General features: G+C 35.5%; 2 protein-coding genes and 1 non-coding gene across 6 annotated transcripts in view; 1 reads left to right on the top strand and 2 right to left on the bottom strand.

Moving 5' to 3' along the window:
* Positions 1-12,889, bottom strand: part of LOC120630212 (E3 ubiquitin-protein ligase ZNRF1) — a 138,953-nt gene extending 126,064 nt beyond the window's left edge. The window contains exon 1 of the mRNA XM_039899350.1: positions 12,329-12,889. Coding sequence (XP_039755284.1) covers positions 12,329-12,701 — 373 coding nt within the window. The 5' untranslated portion in view covers positions 12,702-12,889. The remainder of the gene's footprint in view (positions 1-12,328) is intronic.
* A 505-nt stretch (positions 12,890-13,394) lies between these two features.
* Positions 13,395-19,581, top strand: LOC120630679 (uncharacterized Golgi apparatus membrane protein-like protein CG5021). 4 transcript variants are annotated; one of them, XM_039899951.1, is made up of 6 exons: positions 13,395-13,563; positions 15,236-15,300; positions 16,191-16,345; positions 17,028-17,119; positions 18,204-18,317; positions 19,314-19,581. In XM_039899951.1, exons 1-6 carry the CDS (start codon positions 13,549-13,551, stop codon positions 19,503-19,505), a joined length of 633 nt encoding a protein of 210 aa, XP_039755885.1. In that variant the 5' UTR covers positions 13,395-13,548; the 3' UTR covers positions 19,506-19,581. The 4 variants fall into 4 exon arrangements, with proteins under 4 accessions (XP_039755885.1, XP_039755883.1, XP_039755886.1 ...); XM_039899949.1 differs by having other exon boundaries at positions 15,221-15,300; XM_039899952.1 differs by having other exon boundaries at positions 13,396-13,563; positions 17,028-17,107.
* A 1,043-nt stretch (positions 19,582-20,624) lies between these two features.
* Trnai-uau lies at positions 20,625-20,719 on the bottom strand. Its single transcript has 2 exons — positions 20,682-20,719; positions 20,625-20,660 (listed from the first exon to the last, which is right to left on the bottom strand). It is a non-coding gene; the product is annotated as a tRNA-Ile (tRNA).
* Between the last annotated feature and the right edge of the window lie 38 nt (positions 20,720-20,757).

The following is a 20,757-nucleotide window of genomic DNA, read 5'->3' as shown; positions in this document are numbered from 1 at the left end:
GTGTGCGGATACTCTAAAGAGTACATTTGTCAGATTAAATCTACGAAACATTCGTCATGAGATTAATTATTTTTACACAGGCGAAATCGCGTCAATCAGATTTGGCATGGTTACAAAACATAGAAGCTAGATAATAGTATTTAAAATGAAAACTAAACCTCCAATAGTTCGGTACCTAACACTAATTATAAGTTCCATCTTCTGTCCCCATCTTCTACCACCGTAAAGTGGTAATAAAGCATTCTGAGTGTCAGCAGATGATGTCCAAGTGGTCTTATATCGAATTCTAGGGGTCGACAAGGACAAAAATTGTCCATGGTAATCAAAGAGTAATGAACGATAGAGGATATCATTTAGGATGATATTCAAAGTGGTCTTATGTCGACTTCCAGGGGTCGACAAAGACATAAAAACTTACTATGGTTGAAGAGTAAAGAACGATAGAGCAGATTTAAGCAAATTGCTACTTCCAAATGCAGTGAACAACACCACACTACACTTCACTACAGGTTTGGAATGAAGTGTAGTGTGGCAATGACATGGTAAGGACCTTAAATAAAAAAAAATGGGGACCTCTGGTCTAAAGACTACATAATTCTATCGACTCTTCTATGGGAAAGACGTGACCCGAAGTAAGACCAACTTGCAGTAGAAGAGAAGAGAGCAAACCTAAATGAAAACACTAAATTATTAGGATTTACTTGTAGTTGCCCAGTAATTGTAGTCGCAATATGTCAAATGTATTCCTGGATATTAGATAATTTTTAACTGTCTTACCCGACATTCATTGCTTTGTTTGCTCTTTGGTATCAAAAATCTTTTATTCTAGGTACAACTATTAATATCACAAGATACTATGACGCTGTATAAATTTAGACAGAGGAGTATTTAATCGCGATGTACTTCAGCTATGTTTGATGAATAGTGGTAAGCAGTTTGAGGATTATCAGCTGTTCTCTCAGCTTGTGTGTCTGTTTCTGTCATACAATTAAATTTAGAAGTTTCCACCCGAGTTTTGAAGTCAAATCTGGCAATCTTAATGGAGTTTTGAAGTCAAATCTTAATGGCACTGAAATAATAGTTCTCTGATGATGTGACCAGGCAGTTTTCAGCACTTCTTACACCGTACAGAAGTCGTTCGTTTTTTACTCTAGTCTTTATGGAAAGTTTTAGTGCAAGCAGTTATCATGAATAGTCTGATAACAAAGCAAGTTCTGACAGTTTTTTTTTCGCCGTTGTGTTGTTTCTCAAATTTTCTCAGTTGGCAATATCAATTTTGATGAAATTAATCGCTTGTTAATCGATAGTGATGACAGCCGGTTCGTGACTTACCGCCAAGAAAATTAAAACACACGTCATAATTTTCATTTATACTAGTTCTTGGCGCCGCAGAGATCGTCTAAATATAGGCTAATAAGAACATTTTAGACTAGATGAATATAACTATTAACTAATATTAAAATTGTAGCTACGAGACGAGGGGCAAAGGCCTCATATATTTTTCACCGCCTCAAGTACTATAAGCCAATCAAGGCCACGTGAATGACGTACCTATCGTCTTATAATGGACAATTTTTATATTTTTCTCTGTTGTCTTCGGCCGTGGTTAGTTACCACATTACTATCATAGGCGGGCCGCTAAGCGATTGAGCGTTACTGAAAAGTGTCGCTTAAAAACCAATCAGGGGTATGGGTTTTATTACTGCTATTCCCCCGTATATCTTGTAGTGGAATAAAAAATAAAAAAAAATAAAAGATCGTGACACGCTCATCAGATGATTATTATAAATATTGACAGCAACACTGATTGCGACGATCAATAACAATCAGATGTTTCATAACCTCATGTAGTGACGCAAGACACGGCTTCGCTTTGGAGGAAGAGAATTTTCCGCGAAACAGTAAATTCATTTAATATTGCTAACGTCGAAAACGATAAGTGCCATGCTTTGTAGCTTGTTATATAGGTTTATGAGAATATAAAAACATATACTTCTATCGCATCCCAATGCTGTAATTAATAATTTAATTTAGACGACATCTCACGTCATGTGGAAATTATTATGAAATTTAAGAGGCCCGTTGGATAATGCGCAGGGTACACGTGTACTTATATGAACGTCATCATAACTCAGGCTGAGTTCAACAACTTAAGGCTTAACATGCTCTTCGAGGCACGGGATGATTATGGGTACACGGCAATTTTCTTACTAACACGAACGTATTTTAAATAAGTGCCCAAACAAATTCAGTGTTACAACTATAACCACTCGAATACTCGGTATAGATGCTAGTGGGTTTGACATTCTAGACACATAATGATTCGCGTAAAACTGAATCTCTGTTAGTGATCAATCATTGCCGATGTGACCTTTTACAATTCTGGGACAGATCTCCCAACTTAAATTACAAACTGCGATGAAGTAACATGACATCTCAACAATCTCGTCAAAGTGTCAGCGTTTTCTCTAAAAAACACAAGATAGATGTCAATAAAGCTATCGCAAAAATTAGTTTAAAAATAATAGATATGCTGTTAACACTAGCTAACCATTTGATAATCATGATTGCAAGTGAATAACATTGCATTACGAATGTCTAGCAGACGTTCGACGAACTTGTAAAGTTTTTAATAAGCTATTAAAACTTTTACTACACATCGTGGCTACATAACTAAATGTTAGAAATCACCATGTCTGTAATATAGTTTACTGCGTAGTTAGATGTCGATTTTAACATCGTTTTATATTCATATACGATTCAGTATTAACACTATCGTCTTGTTAATGTACCAGCAGGGCTAGCACGGGCAAGAGACAATAATAATAATAATAATAATAAAATAGTTTATTCACAAGAATACATACAGTTTTTATAATGTAAAGTAGTTATTATAATATTTATACAAACAAACGCGTGCCTCACAAATTATATTGGTGCCTATGTAATAAATGTATGTACTGGTGCCATTTAAAATCTACTGTCCCTGATATAACTATATCCCCCGATTATATCCCCTACCAAGGGATATAATTAACGTGTCCACCTGCTAAAGCACGCGAATATGAAGTAGGAGAAGTTTAACCCCTTTTATTATTACACATATACTATCAGGATATTATTTCCACTTGTGCACTAAGCACAGATCTTCTCTTTGACCCTACAAGCTACTTTGACGCAGGTCGGCGGTATTTCCCGGTTGTCATCACACACGGGACCCAACGACTTAGCGTGCTCATGTCATGCGGTTGGTCATTGGGCACCAATTTTCTAGATTCGGATCAGAACTGGGTAAGCTTTTTCACTTTAAGTTAGCCACTGACTACAATCTTAACTGATGTTAAGTGATGATGCAATCTAAGATGGTAGCGGGCTGACCTGTAAGGGATGGTTCATGGTATACATAAAACACAATATGTCCCTAATTCGTCGTACCGGAACGCTAATTTGCTTTGTACGTCTTTGTCGATAGGGTGGGAACTAGCCAAGAAAGAAATCTCCCACCAGACGAGACCAGCACTAAAGATTGCGAGGTTGTAGGGGTAATCTCTCGATCTACTGAACACACTTTACAAATTATTATACCGGAAAAAACGGGCGAACGACAACCTTTCTTACAGACGCTGCCTTAAGGTTGGGAGATAATATACGATTGAGTTTTAGAGAAGAGTATAGAACTTGGTACTGCCTTCAAAAAAGTCATGTCACAAAGTCACATTTTTATAAAAATATTTTTCAAATTTATTATTTTTAACCCGTGTAAAAACGTGCTGGTAAACAAAATTAAATACTTACATACGGGTTGTACCGACAGAAATTCGGGTATTCTATTGTGCCCCAGACTAGAAAGTAAAGTGGTTCTAAAACTTGCAAATACGACGAGGGTAGTTGTGGTAACTATTAAGCGGATCGCAGTGCACAAACAAGTCAATATTTCAAGCCAACGAGAAACTGGGGCAGAAATGGGGCTTTGAATTTATAACTTAAGACTGCTTTCAACCGGCATTCCCTATTCATATAACCTCGACTAGTGGACGCGCCAGCGACTTTGTCTGCGTGGAATTTCCCGAAAGATTAAGCAATAATCCCGCGGTGCCTATGCCACGCCTGGAAGCAAGCGACTATAAGTATACTATATACTAATAACTTCAAACACTTAAAATTCAATGAAATACTTTCTTTAAACTTTTTCATGATACTTTCATTTGAATGGAATTTAAATTTATCTACAAAAAAATAATTCTCAATTCGGTTGATCTTATTTTTTTTTTTGTTAGATCTGAGCTCTGTTATTGATAACCCGTTTTTTTTTGTTTGAGACGGTATACTTGTGGTACCATTTTCATCAAGTCCGGCTTAAAACACGTATTCTGATCGAGTCCGCGCACAAAGCAAGTCATAAAAGCTCGTAAATATTGTTTCCTAATCTTATTTCTATTTTATAGCGGATCCGAAATTCTTTTTATTCAATTGAAGGCTGTTTTATTAAACAAATTTATCATTTTTGTCCAGATCAAGACGAAAATATTGAAATTTACAAAGTTTTCAACGTATGCATTAACAAATGCATCATAAACCTTCGTAGCTCTATCTATAGTTAACCCTAAATGAATTAACTAATTGCTTTTCGCGAATCGCGGTAGTCTCAGGTGAATCCATTAAAAGTTTAGAACTTTGTCAAGCTAGGGAACTCTTATTTTAATTAGTTACATACCAAGTACCACGTGCAGCTAACAATTAAAGTTTAACGCTTTTAGAACTGTATTATAACTATTATTCACTTTTTCCGTAATCAAACTAACAGTGCTCCTATTTCTATTATTTCTGTCTGCCATTTAACTCATATTGTTTAATCGTAGTATGCGAGCGTGGTATTGTGTGGTACTTTCGAGAAAACATCAGTAGCTCCCTAGAGCAAGAAAGTTGGCGTTCCCCACCCCCCGCGATTTAAGATTTAAGAGTTATGTTAATATTAAATATTTTGTTTTTTTTAAATCAACTGGCAATAATTTATAGTTAGATAAATAGCAAGCCAATCTGTTTTTGAGCCTTCAACCCGGCTCACATAGGCAGAGGAAAAAAATATATCCAGCCGTGCGGCCATGCTTGAGAGTTTATAAAACTGCGGGAGAAGATAATAAAATTGTCCTGCCCCATGAAGAAAAATGTCTTCTGCTAAATCACTGTCTACTATGGGTCAGGACACCTCTCTCCCGCAGTAGGACGTCAATAGGCTTAGAACGATGTTGATTTACTGACATAGCATGACAAGTGGTGGTCATGATCAACACCGAGGCTGCATGCACAGCACACACACACACAGACACAGACCTTGCGCGGTGCCGGCGTTTTCATACTTCGTCTTGAGCTTGGCTGCGGTGGCGCGTGCGTCAGACCTCACGGTATCTAAACGGTGACATTACGAGAGCGTTCAGTGGGACGAAAACATGAAATATTACAGAGACATTTGGTTCAAGGAATGTTTGTGGAAGGCGTCGACTATGGTTAGTTGTCAATTACTACCCTAAAAGCCCTAAGCCATACTGCTACGTGACGCTACGTAGAACTCAAATTCAGATTTTTATGAGTAATGTCTTTGGCAGGTTAGCAACTGGTCGTCTCCATACAAAAAAAATCTGCTTAAAATGGTATTAAACCCGCGAATTTTGTAAGTACAACAGGTAGTCCCCCTGACGTAGTTATTAACCGAAGAAGTATCAAAGTAAATCAAATCTGCGCGATTGCAACTTAACTTACCATCGGTCAATCTTTACTGATCAAATCGTTAGATAAAATTTAAATAAAAACTTCACTATTGCTTCAAACACCATTTAGTAGTCTCGAAAACAAAGTATGTTAGAAGAGATCGCAAGACTCCAAAGAAATAAGTAACATCAACTTTTAGAGAAAAGAAAAACTGCATTTAAATACTTTCTAAATAATTTATTTTTTAATGGAAATTAATAATTTAAGAATGATATAAACGACAGACAAAAACTTTTTAGAAAACCTTTTACTTTTTGTGGGAATTTATTTTACTTACTTAAGTCTGTAAAAAGAGTTCCAATTTCTGATGTTCAAAATACGAATCGATAAATTAGGTTGGGCGTAATAGTAATATATTTCGTAACCAACTTAGAAAAAAGGAGGGGGTTATTTAAACATATTGTTAATAGTATTACTAAGTTATTTTTGTTTGTACATAATTCGTAGCTGTCATGTTTGATTAGGTCGTATCAATGCATTTCTGAATGAATGAAAACACTTTTAACGTACATTAGAAATGCCTTAATTTATTTATTTTCAATATAAAAATGCCTTTTCCATTCATAAACTTAAACCAAATGCTCTGTTACCGTTAGATTTTTAGTTTTATTTAGTTTTCGCGCCAATGAGTGCTCTTAAAATCTCACCCTGTATCGTCGAGGTACGTGAACTGAACGAGAGGGTGGTTGAAAATGTAGACGAGAACGATGACCCCAGGCCTAAACCCAGGGTGGTACGATAGCGGCGGCGGTACATTATTAACGTCTTGTCACGTTAGCGCCTCGCGAACGACTGAGCTTTCCATTGCGTAGGCGCGGCGCAACCCGGAAAACTGTCCGCCATATTTTATTTATTTATATTCCGGGACTCAGGATATCTAGTGCTAGACGAATTGACGCACAGAAAAGTTTTATTGACTAGTACTGTGTTTTTTATTGCTGTCGGAAACTGTATTTCCGATGTAATCACAGAGACTCAAAATGCAGCAGATTTTAATTTTTAAGAATTATGCATATTATATTGAACATTGTATCCAAAACTTAAACGAGGTTATTAAAATACTTTATTGGCTGTACACTGACCAAGCAAGCGAAGAAAGTTGCACTTTGTGGGAGTGCCATTGGACGTTAAGTCACAACAAAAATTAATATGATGGACGAGCCACCAAAAATCCAGTAGTCGTAGTAGTAGTATAGACGAGATATCGATAGATTTGTCTAAGCTGATGAAGTGAGAGTTAGGAGACACTGGGTGGGAGCAGCCACAAAAAGAAAATGACTTGGAGGAAAAAAAATGCATTTATTTTGAGTTGACCTACTTTAAAAGCATTTAAAAAACTTCAAATCTATCGGTTTCTAGTGACTAGGAATTCAATGGAGAAGCCGATCAGCAGATACTCTTTTTGAACGTTACCATTGTACATCTTGTGGGAAGTGAAAGCGAAGCTAGCTTTTTTTTTTCATTCCACTACAAGTTGGTCCTTGGCTGAAATCTCATCTGGCGGTAAATGATGACGCTGTCTAAGATGGTAGCGGGCTAACCTGTTAACCCCAACAGGTAGTCAAACCCCTAATCGGTTTCTACGCGACATCGCACCGGAAAACTAAATCGTTTAGCGGCAAGTTTGTCGGTAGGGGTAATTGATAATTATAAATTCCCATTTTCAATTCATTCAATTTCGCCTTAGGTTGCCTGGAACAAATCGCTATGTGGCGAAAAGGCCACCAAATTGTACTATCTTTCTATATGTTTATATCTCAGTAACCATTTTCCCTTCATTGATTCCCAAATCTGCCGGGAATCATCACAACAATCACAGCGCTCACCGTTGCGCCAGGAAGGTCGTAACTGTTTCCATGACACCGCACAATTAACATAATTCATTAGTTACTTAGAAGTAATAAATAAGTTGAAACACATTGTTTAAACTTATGCAATAATATGAAAATTACCTTCAGGATCATTTTTTAAAAGAATAATATACACAATCCCACAAAGCATTGTAACTTATACTATATAATGTCAATTTCTATGTCCAAGTCGATTGTTTCCCTCCACTTTTATAAAATATACATTTATTTTAAATAAAACAGTGAAAAGAAGAATGATATACTTACTTAACAATATAATTACTTAGTGAATGAAGTCGTAGGCGGACACATTATGTTTACAGTTTTTACTCTTATATCAAACGGTTGAAATAACCTTCAGCGCAAGATTTTAATTTAATTGTTAAATTATAATTTTTTAGTTAAGTACGCTTTTACAAAGCCGGTTAATTTTTATTCAAACCAATAAATACTATTACAAATATCGATAAAAATTGTTGTTAGCCATCTCGAAACGCTATCGTCCTATTTGCATTCGGTAAAATTCAGCCAAATAAATTAGGCCACCGGTGTGGACACAGGGTCAGATTACTATAAGGTTACATTGTATAATATTAGGTAAAATGACAAATCGCTAAGAAACCTCAGCATAATATCTCTCTGCTTATTAGTGTGTGCATTCTGGACGGAGTAGTCATGACTGCCGAGATGTTTATGTCTTAGGCTACATAGCGTAAGGATTCTCTCTTCTCTGCGCCAGATATGATATGTTATATACATAAACATTATACAACGTGTAAATGAAAACCGAAATAATGCTTCAGAGGCAAATAGAGGTACATTATTTACTGTCTCTGAGACTTATCTGTGAAACCAAAACACTCAGTTATTAGGTAAAACATTGCCATACTGAAAGAAATCAGATACAGCCCTAACATTACATGCAAAAGTACAATCAAGTGACTCTTTATAAGGTATGTGCAGCGTAGCGTAGGTAAGATTTGTCATAAGTAAAAACTTAGAATGTTTAGAATTAGCTTGGATGGCAAAATAAATAAGCTTTGTTTTAATATTATACAGGATGATTTCTTATGAAATATACTTACGCATCCTTTAATATTCATTCGTTATTCGGTTACACGTTGTATAACGCCATCGATCAGATCATTATGTAGTGAATTTTCTCTGGTCTTGCTGAAGATTTGGCTGTGGGTAGTAGCAGTACTAACCTACCGAAAATGCCAAGCGATTTAGTTTTCGGCAAGATGACGCGCTAAACCTGACAAGGCAGTTGTTTAAAACCCATACCGGTTTTAAACAACTGCCATATCCTTAACAGGTTAGCCCGCTACCATCTTATACTGCAACACCACTTACCACCAGATAAGGTAGGTGTAGGTAGTGTTATAAAAAAAACTGTACAACGTGTACTAAGACGCAAGGAGAAAAGGTAAAAGGCATATTCGGCCATAGACCATCGGTCACCTATCCACTCCACAACGAAACCAACGGCAATCAACGATTGCTACCGCAACGAGGCCCCACCACCCTCGTGGCTCAGCCTCAAGCACAATTAAATCAATATCGTCAGCGTTGGCAACATGCCCACTGGGACGGAGGTGGGCTAAAAATTGTATAACAATATATTTTAAACTAGCAGTTACTAGCGACTATGAGCAGTATTTGTCATTTCACGTATTCCTAGCACAGATCACTCGCTCTTACAAACATCCCTTAATATGAATATTAAACTGAAAAGGTTACATTAAAAATGTGTTTAATATTTTGCATAACAATTCACCTACGCTTTTAACTGCTCTCACAGGCCTAATTCAATAAGTTCAGCTACAACTTACAAAACAAATTTAAAAACCTGTTAGGTATCCACTTGGCTCACTTATGCTTGTTTAAATAACGCTATCCAGCTGATACCCGAAAGTAATTTTAAAGTAACAGACATGTGCTTAAGCTGTATCCATTTTAATTAGTCGAAGGTGGTATTATTACATACAGATCCTTAATAATCCTACTCGCCCTCAACCTCTTTTTAAATTATGTAAATTTTGCAGCACAAAAGGCAGCAATCTTAATTTTCAATAAAAGCTGATAGGTCTTAAACAGGTGCCATCCTCGGTCCAATGTTGAAAAGAATAAACTTACTTAACCAATATAGAATCAATAATGAAACTATGTTTAACTTATTATATTTTCTTAACTCAATTAATTTTACACTCCACTTATTAGTTCAAACACGTCATGAGAGTATCTAAGACAATAAAACATATATATAGCAGTGATTCTACCATGTAAGGCTTCAATAAGGCAGTTTTATGTCTTAAATAATAAACAAAACAACGTTATTAAAAATCAAAACACATGGACTAACTCCCGTTTTCACAAGGCATCGCAATGAATCAAATGCCTCAAGATTATGCGATGGCTCAAGAAAAAAAATGTTTCACCAACTCTTAGCTAATAACTATTGGTAAACGGTTGATGTATGTCTAGGAATGCCCTAAGATTGGGCGTTACTTATTCAAGCAAGCACAAAATGATTTATGTCTATGTTTAACATCATAACACTTTTCTAACGTTAAACAAGGGTTTGCTTTATACTTAAAACAAATTCAAAGAACCAGCTGACTTTACTGAAGCATAAAGAAGTTTTTTAATTGCTCTGTGCAGAATACTAAAAAAGAATACAAAAGTCAACATCATCAACAAACTTTTATTTTTCCGCTGATAGCTTCCTTTCTTTAGACTTAGGGATCAAGAACTTAGATTTTCCACACTGCCTTAATGCTAGTCAGCTTAAGTCAACATGTATTTTCATATTAATTTCTAACATGAATAAATTGATAAAAGATATCAAATAGACTATTCAAGAAATTAATTAATGAATACTCATTTGGGACAAGCAAGCATTATATATTTATAGAAGATAATAATGTTATGATTACACAGTGATATCAGACTGTTTAAATGAATCTAAATTGCACAGCGTCAAGCAATATGCTCTGTCATGTGATAAGATGATATTATCGTGACATGAGCATACTATAAAGTATAGTAGGTTTCATAGGCAAAAATTGCAGATGTTCAAAATATGGACAATTTGTGCAATTCAATGCAAATAAGTAAAATATTGCGCAGGTAAGATTATATTGCACTGCCAGTAGATGCTTTTATGCTCATAGGTGTCATATAGCAATTTTAGGTATTTGTTTGTTTGTCTCAACTACTGTACTAAAATTAGCTCAAAATTCGGATTTAATATAGCTCACATCCTGGAGGATATAGGATACTTTTAATCACCGTTGTGCCCAGTTATTAAGGGACCAACCATTGGGCTTTAATTGTAAAAGTCCACATACCTGCTTTGGAGCACCAAGGAGGGGTTTTAAACTATTCCCCTACAAGAGAGGAGAACTGTTCCCAGAACTGATTATTAATAGGCAGAGAAAGTAGAGTATTAAAGGCCAAATATGGTCTCCAAAGCCAGCACATAAAAGAGGTGAAGATCATATTATAACATCACAAGTTCTTACTTAGATTACTTGTTGTTACTAAAGATAACTTGGATTAAGTTCTCTATAGCAACTACAAGTAATCTGTTGGACGGAATAATTAAAATACTTTAGTGATTAACTTTTTCTATGCCAAATAGGGTAAATAGTCTATTCTATTCTAAATGCATGACCAAAGAGTTAATTAAGCAAGACAATGGACTTTTAATCCCATGAAAAAACTACAAAGACAAAAGTATAATCAGCACATCACCACATCACCATCCGAAAAACATGAACAATCATAAAAATAATATTTCTGATGAACACTTTTATAATATACTAGCTGTGCCACATTGTTTCATCCATGTTATAGTAAAGGAAGCAAAAATGTAGTCTGGAAGGTTACCACAAAATACATTTTATCTTGGTATTGAATCATATTTTGCATGTAACTCTAATATGTATATACAGTATTATAGTAATTGTACCATTGGTGTATGAATAATTGAACTCTTTAAGGGGTTCAAGATCAAAGCACAAACAAATGGGGAATTCACTGTTTGTATTACAAAGTGGTAACAGTAATAAAATAAAGATATGACTTATGAGGAAAATAAATAAAAAGATTCAAACAATTAAATAGGATTATGAAACAATTATTTGTGAATGCATACAACCTAACAAGTTTAAATTAACAAAAATAAATAGCTACTTGATAAAAAACAGGAAGGCCAATGAGAATCCTATAAGAACAGTATCTATTGGAGCTATCCCCATAATTTTAGTTACTTAGATTGTAGCTTCAGATCTCTCTCTTCTCTTGTGTCAGAAGAAAAGGTTACATAAAACAATACTTAATAGGTGTTTAAATATTGTAAACAGCTATTATGTATCTTATTATAGTGACTTATATTTTAAGTAGTATAATATAATAACTTTATAGTTTATATTTTAGGTTGCAATAATTGTCCTTAAATGAAGCTGTGTGCCCACAAGTCATCTTTCAGTGGTATTGTTTGTGCTGGTTAAAAAGGAGAATTAAAATCAAGTTAATGTATTAGACTCTGGAATCTTTGGCCTCATGTTTATCCTGCTAGGAACAGGTCTCTTGTAAGTGACAGGAGCACAGATCTAAAACTCAAATTGGAAAGCTGGATTTAACATTTTGTTACCAGGACTAAGATTTTTGACATTTCAGAAACAGAAATCTACATAACAACTTACCGTTTAAAGACCAAATATGTGACGGTAACGAATGCGCTGCGTACACTCGACCAAGCGCCAGAGACGTGCCCGCTACCGCTACTGGCCCCGTGTCTTCGTTAGAACTGGAGTCCGTGTCCGGGCTTGCAGCTGCAGACGCCTCGTAGCTCTGCGAGTTCGCAGGAATGGCGATAGCTTCGTGAGAGGCGTGCAAATCTGGCACTGACGACAGAGATCTCGCGCGCTGCCTATCGTTCGCCATCTGTATGCCCGGGATCGCTCGCAGCAAGCTAAACCCAGCGCCTCCGGACACTACGTCAGAGCTAGAGCTGGTCGAGAATGTCCTGGCCCGCGGGCTCTGCTCCCCGTTCGCAGTGCTAGCCTTAGCGCCCATGGCTGCGTTACGCAAATCCACCCGAAACAAATCACAAACCACGATCAAGAGCACAAACACACGACACTAGCGGCTCCGGGAGACATTGTACAGAAAACGGAAGGGAAAAAAAACAATAGCACTATGCACAACAAACTCGAAAACGTCGCGAATTGCTATTGTAAACAGCGTTGCATGTGCCCCTTCCTGCAAAATTTTGACAGTTCTCATCTGTAGTGTGAAATCGATTTGTTCGATAAATCGATTTTGATAAGTCTCGAATTTTATAATAGTTAAAACTCTTGCTTCAAATTTCTTTGATTACTAAACAAAAAAATTTAACTTATTGAAATTAAAGTTTTGTATTGAGGGCCAATTGATTATTAGGGGGTAAACAATCACGAAGAAGAAAAGGGAATCGAATTACTAAAGTTTGTTAATATCGATTTAATTCTAGCATCCATGAAGATCATAGCAGTGCGTAGTTATGATAAATTAAAAATTTGGACAGACTACTAGCTTCATTTACGTTGTGATGTTCTCATCTCATCTTGTCTCTTTAGCAATTTATGTTTTATGTGAAACTTGGAAAACCAGATTTCTCAGATTGAGGAGCTAGGTACTGTCTGAGCCAGATTTTTAAATTTTCCATGGTCTATAGACAAGAGTTAATAAGAGAAATACTTGAGATTTTAACTTTGACAGTGAAATATTGACGTTTCTCTTTATTTACGTGGAATGATGGATGTTTTGTTGATCGAATCTGTAGAATAATTCACTAAACCATCTTTGAAATTTAATTAAAAGTATATCTTATTGTTGCCAGCACACTGCACAGACAGGAATATAAAACAGTTGATAATCAAAAATGAATTCTGCGACAGTAAGTAAAATATCAAATGATTTATCTTGTTTAACAGTGAAATATATGACAAAAGTCGAAAAATAATTCCTAGTCTGATACAATAAAGCTTTAACACACACATCATTTCATCAAGTAATATGACATACTTTGTGTGCATTGCATACTGCATGTTTCAAATAAAATATATCAATGTTTTAATAAAAGACATAGGGTTCATGTAATTTGAAATTGTTTAATTGATTGTTACTCTTAATGTGGCTATAAAGTCTATGGAACATACCCCTTTTAAACATCGGACAAGGCCTATGTATAACTAGAAGACTGCCAGATGAAGAATTCTATTTAGAACCCTAGGTTATGCCTAGAGGGGCATAACCTAGGCTATGAGGGTCATAATTTATATTGTATTTATTGGGTACCTAACATCGCCAGAAAGGTTCAGTTCTATATAAGATCCGTCCTACATAAGAACCGTTTCTTCATATCACCATTTTTGAGACATAAGTTGTACTGGTGTCCTGGCAGTCCTACTAGTCCCTTTTATGAATATAAATTTTAATATCCCCTTTAGAGAGGTTAGTTGCAGCTTCTGATATCCTTACAGTTCCTTACCACCACTTAAATGGGATACTTAGCTGTGAAGTAAAAGCTAGTTTTTAGCTCTCCACATTCTTTGATTATCTGTGATTATTGTGAGATGTAAGATTACTGCTTTACAAAATATCACAATATTGTGCCACTTGACAGATAGATCTTGTTACTCTTGTACTAGAAACATGATGTTTATTTATATCTGAAACTTTTCTATACCTCTGCTTACATTATTTGTTTAGACTACCATTCTCTCCAATACTAAACATTGATATAATAAGAGAAAAGCATGCAAGATATATTCAGAAAACTGAAAACTAAGCAGTATTACTGTAGAATTCAAATGATGTTTATTATTGTGAGTATGCACAATTTTCAGTGTTACTAAATCTTTGAAGCATGATGATACTTTAATGATTTAGTTCAAATAGTTGAAAATGATGTCAGTGAGTTTGTTGATAAACCTGTGGGTATAATAATCAAATTAAGTAATCAAACTGTTAGCTAATCCAAAAGGTTTGAAAATGAAATACGCACTTGGAATAAAATAGAATAGAGTTTAGAAATTTAGAATTACTAGTTTACCATTAAAATTAAGAATTATATAGGCCAAAACTAGTAAGAATTGTAAAACCCACCCATATCAAAATAACTCCACACAAAATTTAGCCATTTCATCCCCTTAGACATGGATTTTCGGAAAATTCATTTTTAGGGTTTTATATAATTATGACAATATATTTCTTTAACCTTACACCCCCCTAAGGTGCAAGATTTAAAGAAATATATTGTCATTAATTTTAATCCATTTCAACTGGTTTAGGCATTGTATTGCCAGTCAGTAGAGTGCCACAGTATTGTTTTATATTAGAAATTTTAATTTATGAGATTAGACTCCAAACAACCATACAACATACACACAGGACGACGTATGACTCATATTGCAAGAATGATTTGATCAGACCACTTAATTACCCTCATACAGCTGTTATAATTTGCAACTTTAACAGTATGTAGTAATATAATAGATGTTGGTTTTGCTTTGCACGGCTTGAGCTCATGTAGTTGTGATGCGGCATTACAGCCAGTCGTGCCGCAGGTGCCGCTGCTGGACGATGACACCATCGCCTTTGGTGAAGAGGACAACGCAAACAAACAATTTGTGTAAGTTCTTATTATTGCTGTTTAGTGAACCACACTTGGATGGGTACTGAGTGCCCAATGTGAGAGTTTCTACCTACGTTTACTTATTCGATTACTAAAGTTAACTTAGTTTTATATGGTATCGAAAAAGCGCCATCTAGTGACAGTTCGGTTTCCCAGTATCCCAGCACTAGATGGCGCTAACTAGTAGTTGGCTAACTTTCGTCAAATAAGTTATGTAGAAAATTTCACACTTTGCACTCAGTTCTAGAGTTTGAACTCTTTTGCTAAAATAAAGAAGTATCAAAATTCAATGTAAAAGGCAACAAGATATATTCAGTCAGTTTAATGAATGTTATACGTTGATTCTCATCAAAATTTTCAATTCGTTAGTGCAGATGGTGGTTGGCACCAAAGGATAATTTTAAGGATGATAAGAATTATCTCTCAATGACAGCATCTTTTTTGGGTAAAATTCAGCTTGGGGATTGCTGCATTTTTTAACTTTATTATTTACCGTTATGTTTTCTATGCGTCCCAAATGTTTATAAGCTTCATTTTAAAGTAGGTACCATCTTCCGGCTCAACCTCTGTCCTTCTTCACTTCCTTTTTTATCGCAATTCCACGTTCTCTTTTTTTTCACATGCTGTCCTTTCTCTAATTTAAAAAATATCACATTAAAAACTATTAACTGTCATATTTTTTTAATGTAATTTATACAATAATACAATAATATTATAAATGCGAAAGTGTGTTCGATAGTTGGTTTGTCCTTGCTCTAAGCAACCAATGAACTTGATTTTTATCTAGTGGTATAATATTTGCAATAAATTATTTAATTTTAAATTTCAGTTTATGTAAGCTTACATTAACATTACGTATATGCTACAACGGCAATTTTGTATTCCAGCCATCCCTACATAGTGTTCTTCCACCTAATATTCCGAGGATCGGCTATAGTGGTCTACATCCTTTGCGGCTGGTTCTCTGACTCTTTCATTGCCAGCTTCGTTTTGGTAGTGCTTTTGCTATCTGCAGACTTCTGGACTGTTAAAAACATAAGTGGTGAGTATGATACCTCTATAAAAACTACCGGTTTTCATCTTGGGGATCCAGGATAAGTTTGAATATAACTTTATACAATAACTTTATTAAAACAAAATGTTTTATAAAAATCTCTTGGTGTGGGATTACTAATTTTTACGCTGACGAATATTGTCAAGTAACTTCCGTTCTTTGAAGAGCTGACATATTTATATTATCTATGTTAATACAGTCTAAAATTAAATTATAAATATGTTGTGTATACAATTAAAATATCTTTATAAAAACTTATACTATTACTAGCTGTAGCTAGCAACTTCGCCGGCGCTTCTTTGGGTTTTTAATAATAAATATTTTAGGGTCCTAAATCGTAAAATAAATATAATAAAAATATGGGGTGGACCGCCCCTATCACTTAGGGGTTGAAAAAAAAGATTACGGCCGATTCTCAGACCTACCGAATATGCAAAAAATCGTAAGAATCGGTTAAGGCGCTTTGGAGAAGTGTATCCCCGTACACTATGACATGAGAATTTTGTATATTACTAATAACTTTGTTATTAACATTCTTAATCATTGAGTTTGTATATCGCATATTTTTTTTACTCTCACGTTAATTACATGACCAACACACTACCCAGACTCGATCGATCGATTATTCGTGTCGGTATCAGATTCATAAAAGATATGTCTCCGATTTCAGGTAGACTGCTGGTTGGGCTGAGATGGTGGAACTATGTAGATGATGAGGGCAAATCGCATTGGGTCTTTGAATCCAAACAGGTAAAAACACAGGTAAAGCTTTTCTTACCTACGTTGTTGTGATCTCAAATAGTGGACGTAGGACGACCATAAGTCTCTTGGGAAATTGACATAAATCAGACACTAGACGAATACGGTAAAAGACGTCCGTGTATCAAGCATTGTATCAAGCGTTTCCTTCCCTACTCACAAAAGCTTTTTGTCTGTCTGTTAATTTTGTGGGAAATCTCCTAACACTGCTTTACCCAGCAGTTAGCGCTGTGGTTTTAAGTTCGAGGCCCCGTGGAGTTAAGGTTTTCTCTCTGAAACGAGACCAGTCTGGGCTTGAAGTGGTTCTGATAAACACGATGATAATATATCTCTCGTATTTATTCACTTTATTGCAACACCAAAAAACGGTTTACAAAAGGCGGGCTCAATGCTAAAGCATTTTCTACCAGCCAACCTTCGGACGTGCGGGGCAAACTAGTCAGGGTGTGCCAAAAAATATTAGGAAAAAAAACAATAATATATATTTAAATGTAAAATACGTAAAAATATGTGCAACAGGTAAATGAAGACCGAATAATATTTCAGAGGCTTTAGAGGTACATTATTAGTCTCTGAGACTTATCTGCGAAACCGAAACGCTAATAGTTTTAGAGTAAACTACTACCAAAGTTTTTACTGAAAGAAATCAGATACAGTCCTAATATGCAAAAGTAACATCAAGTGACTCCTGTCATTTTATAAGGTACGCGTCGCGTATTGTAGGTACTATGCTCGTGTCGGTCTTTTATCTTCAATAGAGTTGTCATAAGTAAACACTGATAAGTTTTTGAATACGTTTTAATGGAAAATATGCTTCTTTTGATTTTATATTTTTACACAGTGATTCCTTATGAAATATACTTATGCACTCTTTAACAGTATTTCATAATTCCGTGACACGATGTATTTATATACATAAATAAATATACTATTTATGTATATAAATACATTGAGTCACGGGTATATAAAATTAAAATTATTTGAAAGTTTATTCCACAATTTAAAAAAGTTAGTTACGAAAAAGAACTACTGTATCTAAATTAAAGTTTGATGCGTGTCGTCAGCTACTAAAACTGTCGTGTTCCAGAACCGGGTGAACCGCAACGAGAGCCGCCTGTTCTGGCTGGGACTGCTGCTGTGCCCACTCATCTGGTCCGGGTTCTTCATCATCTGCTTGTTCGGCCTCAAGTTCAAATGGATGGTGAGTATTGGAATGCCTACTTTTTTTAAAATATTTATAATCAACGACACGTCCCAGCGTTTTTAAAGTTATACTTCGTTGGCGCGTTATAGAAAAATGATGACAGTAAATTTTTACGATGCGCGCGCACACCGTCACAAAAAACCGACACCCTGAAGTTAGCTATGGTCAACAATTTAGTTTGTCGAAAAAAGAAACTTGGTTGTCCGATAGTGAGATATCTAGATAATGCGTTATAATAAAACTTTCAATGCATTAATATTTTTGGTAAGTTAAAAATATATAATTATAGATATAATTTATCTTTCACCTTCTCTTCTACGTTTGTAGGAAAAACGACACTAACAATAAAAAAAGGTATCTTTTCTCTATGGTTACTTCTGATTACGCCAAAGAAGTATAACTTGTACCGCGTGGACATAAGTAATCACACTTTTTTTTTTAATGGTAATAATTGATAGCTCAGTGGGTAGGACTTCTACTTTACTTTCGGGAGGCCCAAGGAATCCCAGCACGGAAAACCATCGCCTATAAAACTGAGCAACACTTCACACGGCATGCTAGGAGAACGTCCTGTCAAAGTTAATAGTTGCATATTTCGCGACTGGAATCTGTTTATAGCACATATCATTCAAGCTTGATGTACACAAAAACATATCAATGAGAATATAAACAAAAAAAAATAAGATCTAATAAGATCTTATTTTTTTTTTCTTTATATTAGGTAATAATAATAATATTAGGTAATAATAATATTAGGTAATAATAAAATATTTAATAAACTAAAAACAAACAAATATGGCATAATCCAGTGTAACGTTAACATATCTGTGGTGTTGTTTCTCCCACAGAGAGTATCCTCAGCGTTTTTCTGTAGCAGTGGTATAGTACTTATATTTTATGAACTTTATTAACTATATACTATAGTTGGTATAGTATTTATTTCAGAAGTGGTTTTTTTTTGCTTTTTTTCTTATTAGTCCGTTTGTTTGCCAGCTGCTGGTGCTGATAGCGCTGACGCTGACCGGGGCCAACCTGTACGGTTACGTGAAGTGCAAGTTCGGCGCCAAGGAGAGCCTCAAGTCCGCCACCACGGACTTCGTGAAGAAGCAGTTCCTGCAGAACGCAACGTCCTTCATGTTCACGCAGCCCACGCCGGCAAACACGGCGAACACTGGCGTCGTCTAGCTTCACCGATACCTATAGGATTAATGTTGTGTTTAGATTAAATTATGAACAATAAATTATCATTTTAACACTATTATCAGTGGTATTATTAATTATTATTATTACAATTTTGGCGTTCAAACTGAACTGGATACCCTGGACTGTAAAGTTCGCAAACTGTTGTCGTTTTACCGTATGCATCACCCACGTTCGTTTGTATTGAGTAGTACATCCCACGCTAGTGTGGAGGACGTGGTTTTATGAATGCCGAGAACCTCCATAATCGTGAGCAATCTTGGAGATCATTTTCTTAGAATGAATGTGGGTATGTATAAAGATGTCGTTGCAGTAGATAAGGATCCTACTCCGCTATTCCTTGGCTAGGTGAACTAACGCAAACCCATAAAAGATACTTAATATTTAGATCATGTGGCGGTTTGGAAGAGTAACGAGTTGCATGGCAGATTCTAGAAGGGTCCTGGGTTCAACTCCCAGGTCTTGGAAATAAAGTAGGTCCGATTTCGAGAAAGAGGTGAACCACAGGGCAGCGTTCGGGAAACTTAATCAGTGCCTGAATACCAAGGACTTCGAATAGTGATGATGATAATGAATCTACTGTAGATAATATTAAGATCAGTTTCTCAGTTTATTGAAAGATTAGGTAGGTACACCTAAATCATTGATAGCGCGTCACACGGTGGGTCGATACAGGACATACAGCTCTTCGGAGTTGGAGTAGGAATAACTATTTGCAAACTCATTGCTCTTTGTACCTACATAGCCTTATTAAAAAGCCTTTAGCCATATTAGATAGAGTTTGTTTGATTCATACAAAGCTTAGTAATGCGAACGAAGATTCCTTCTCGGTGACAAGGATAATTCACTCTATTTTTAGACATTTTTTAGTTTATTAGGAATTCATGTAGGTACAATTAGCATCAATATATTCTGTTGAAGTATGACAGTAGGCAGGGCTTGAATAGACTAGCATTTAGCCACAAAATCATTTTGCCATTCAAATAGTTCATCGAATGTGAATTACATTAACTTTTCATTTCGATATTGTTTTTTATTATTTCAGTAATTTATATTTTTAATAAAAATAAAATAAAAAAGGTTAAATAGTTGGTCAAAAAATTATGCTCCAGGTGAGGCTCGAACTCACAACCCCGGCATGTCTCACACAATCTACTGTCTTATAAGTACCGTGCGCTAACCAATTGCGCCACTGGAGCTATGGTTGCATTGTCCAAATTACAATACCTTTTCTGCT

The sequence above is a fragment of the Pararge aegeria genome, chromosome 16 (genome assembly GCF_905163445.1).
Source record: "Pararge aegeria chromosome 16, ilParAegt1.1, whole genome shotgun sequence".
Taxonomy (NCBI): domain Eukaryota; kingdom Metazoa; phylum Arthropoda; class Insecta; order Lepidoptera; family Nymphalidae; genus Pararge; species Pararge aegeria.
Note: the sequence above shows the minus strand (reverse complement) of the source record. Positions and strands in the feature narration are given on the sequence as shown.

Bases quoted from the DNA above. Each gene is read 5' to 3' on its own strand.
- LOC120630679 (XM_039899949.1), top strand. The intron at 15,301-16,190 runs GTAAGTTCTTAT...TTTGTATTCCAG, and splicing joins AACGCAAACAAACAATTTGT to CCATCCCTACATAGTGTTCT. The intron at 17,120-18,203 runs GTAAAGCTTTTC...GTCGTGTTCCAG, and splicing joins CCAAACAGGTAAAAACACAG to AACCGGGTGAACCGCAACGA.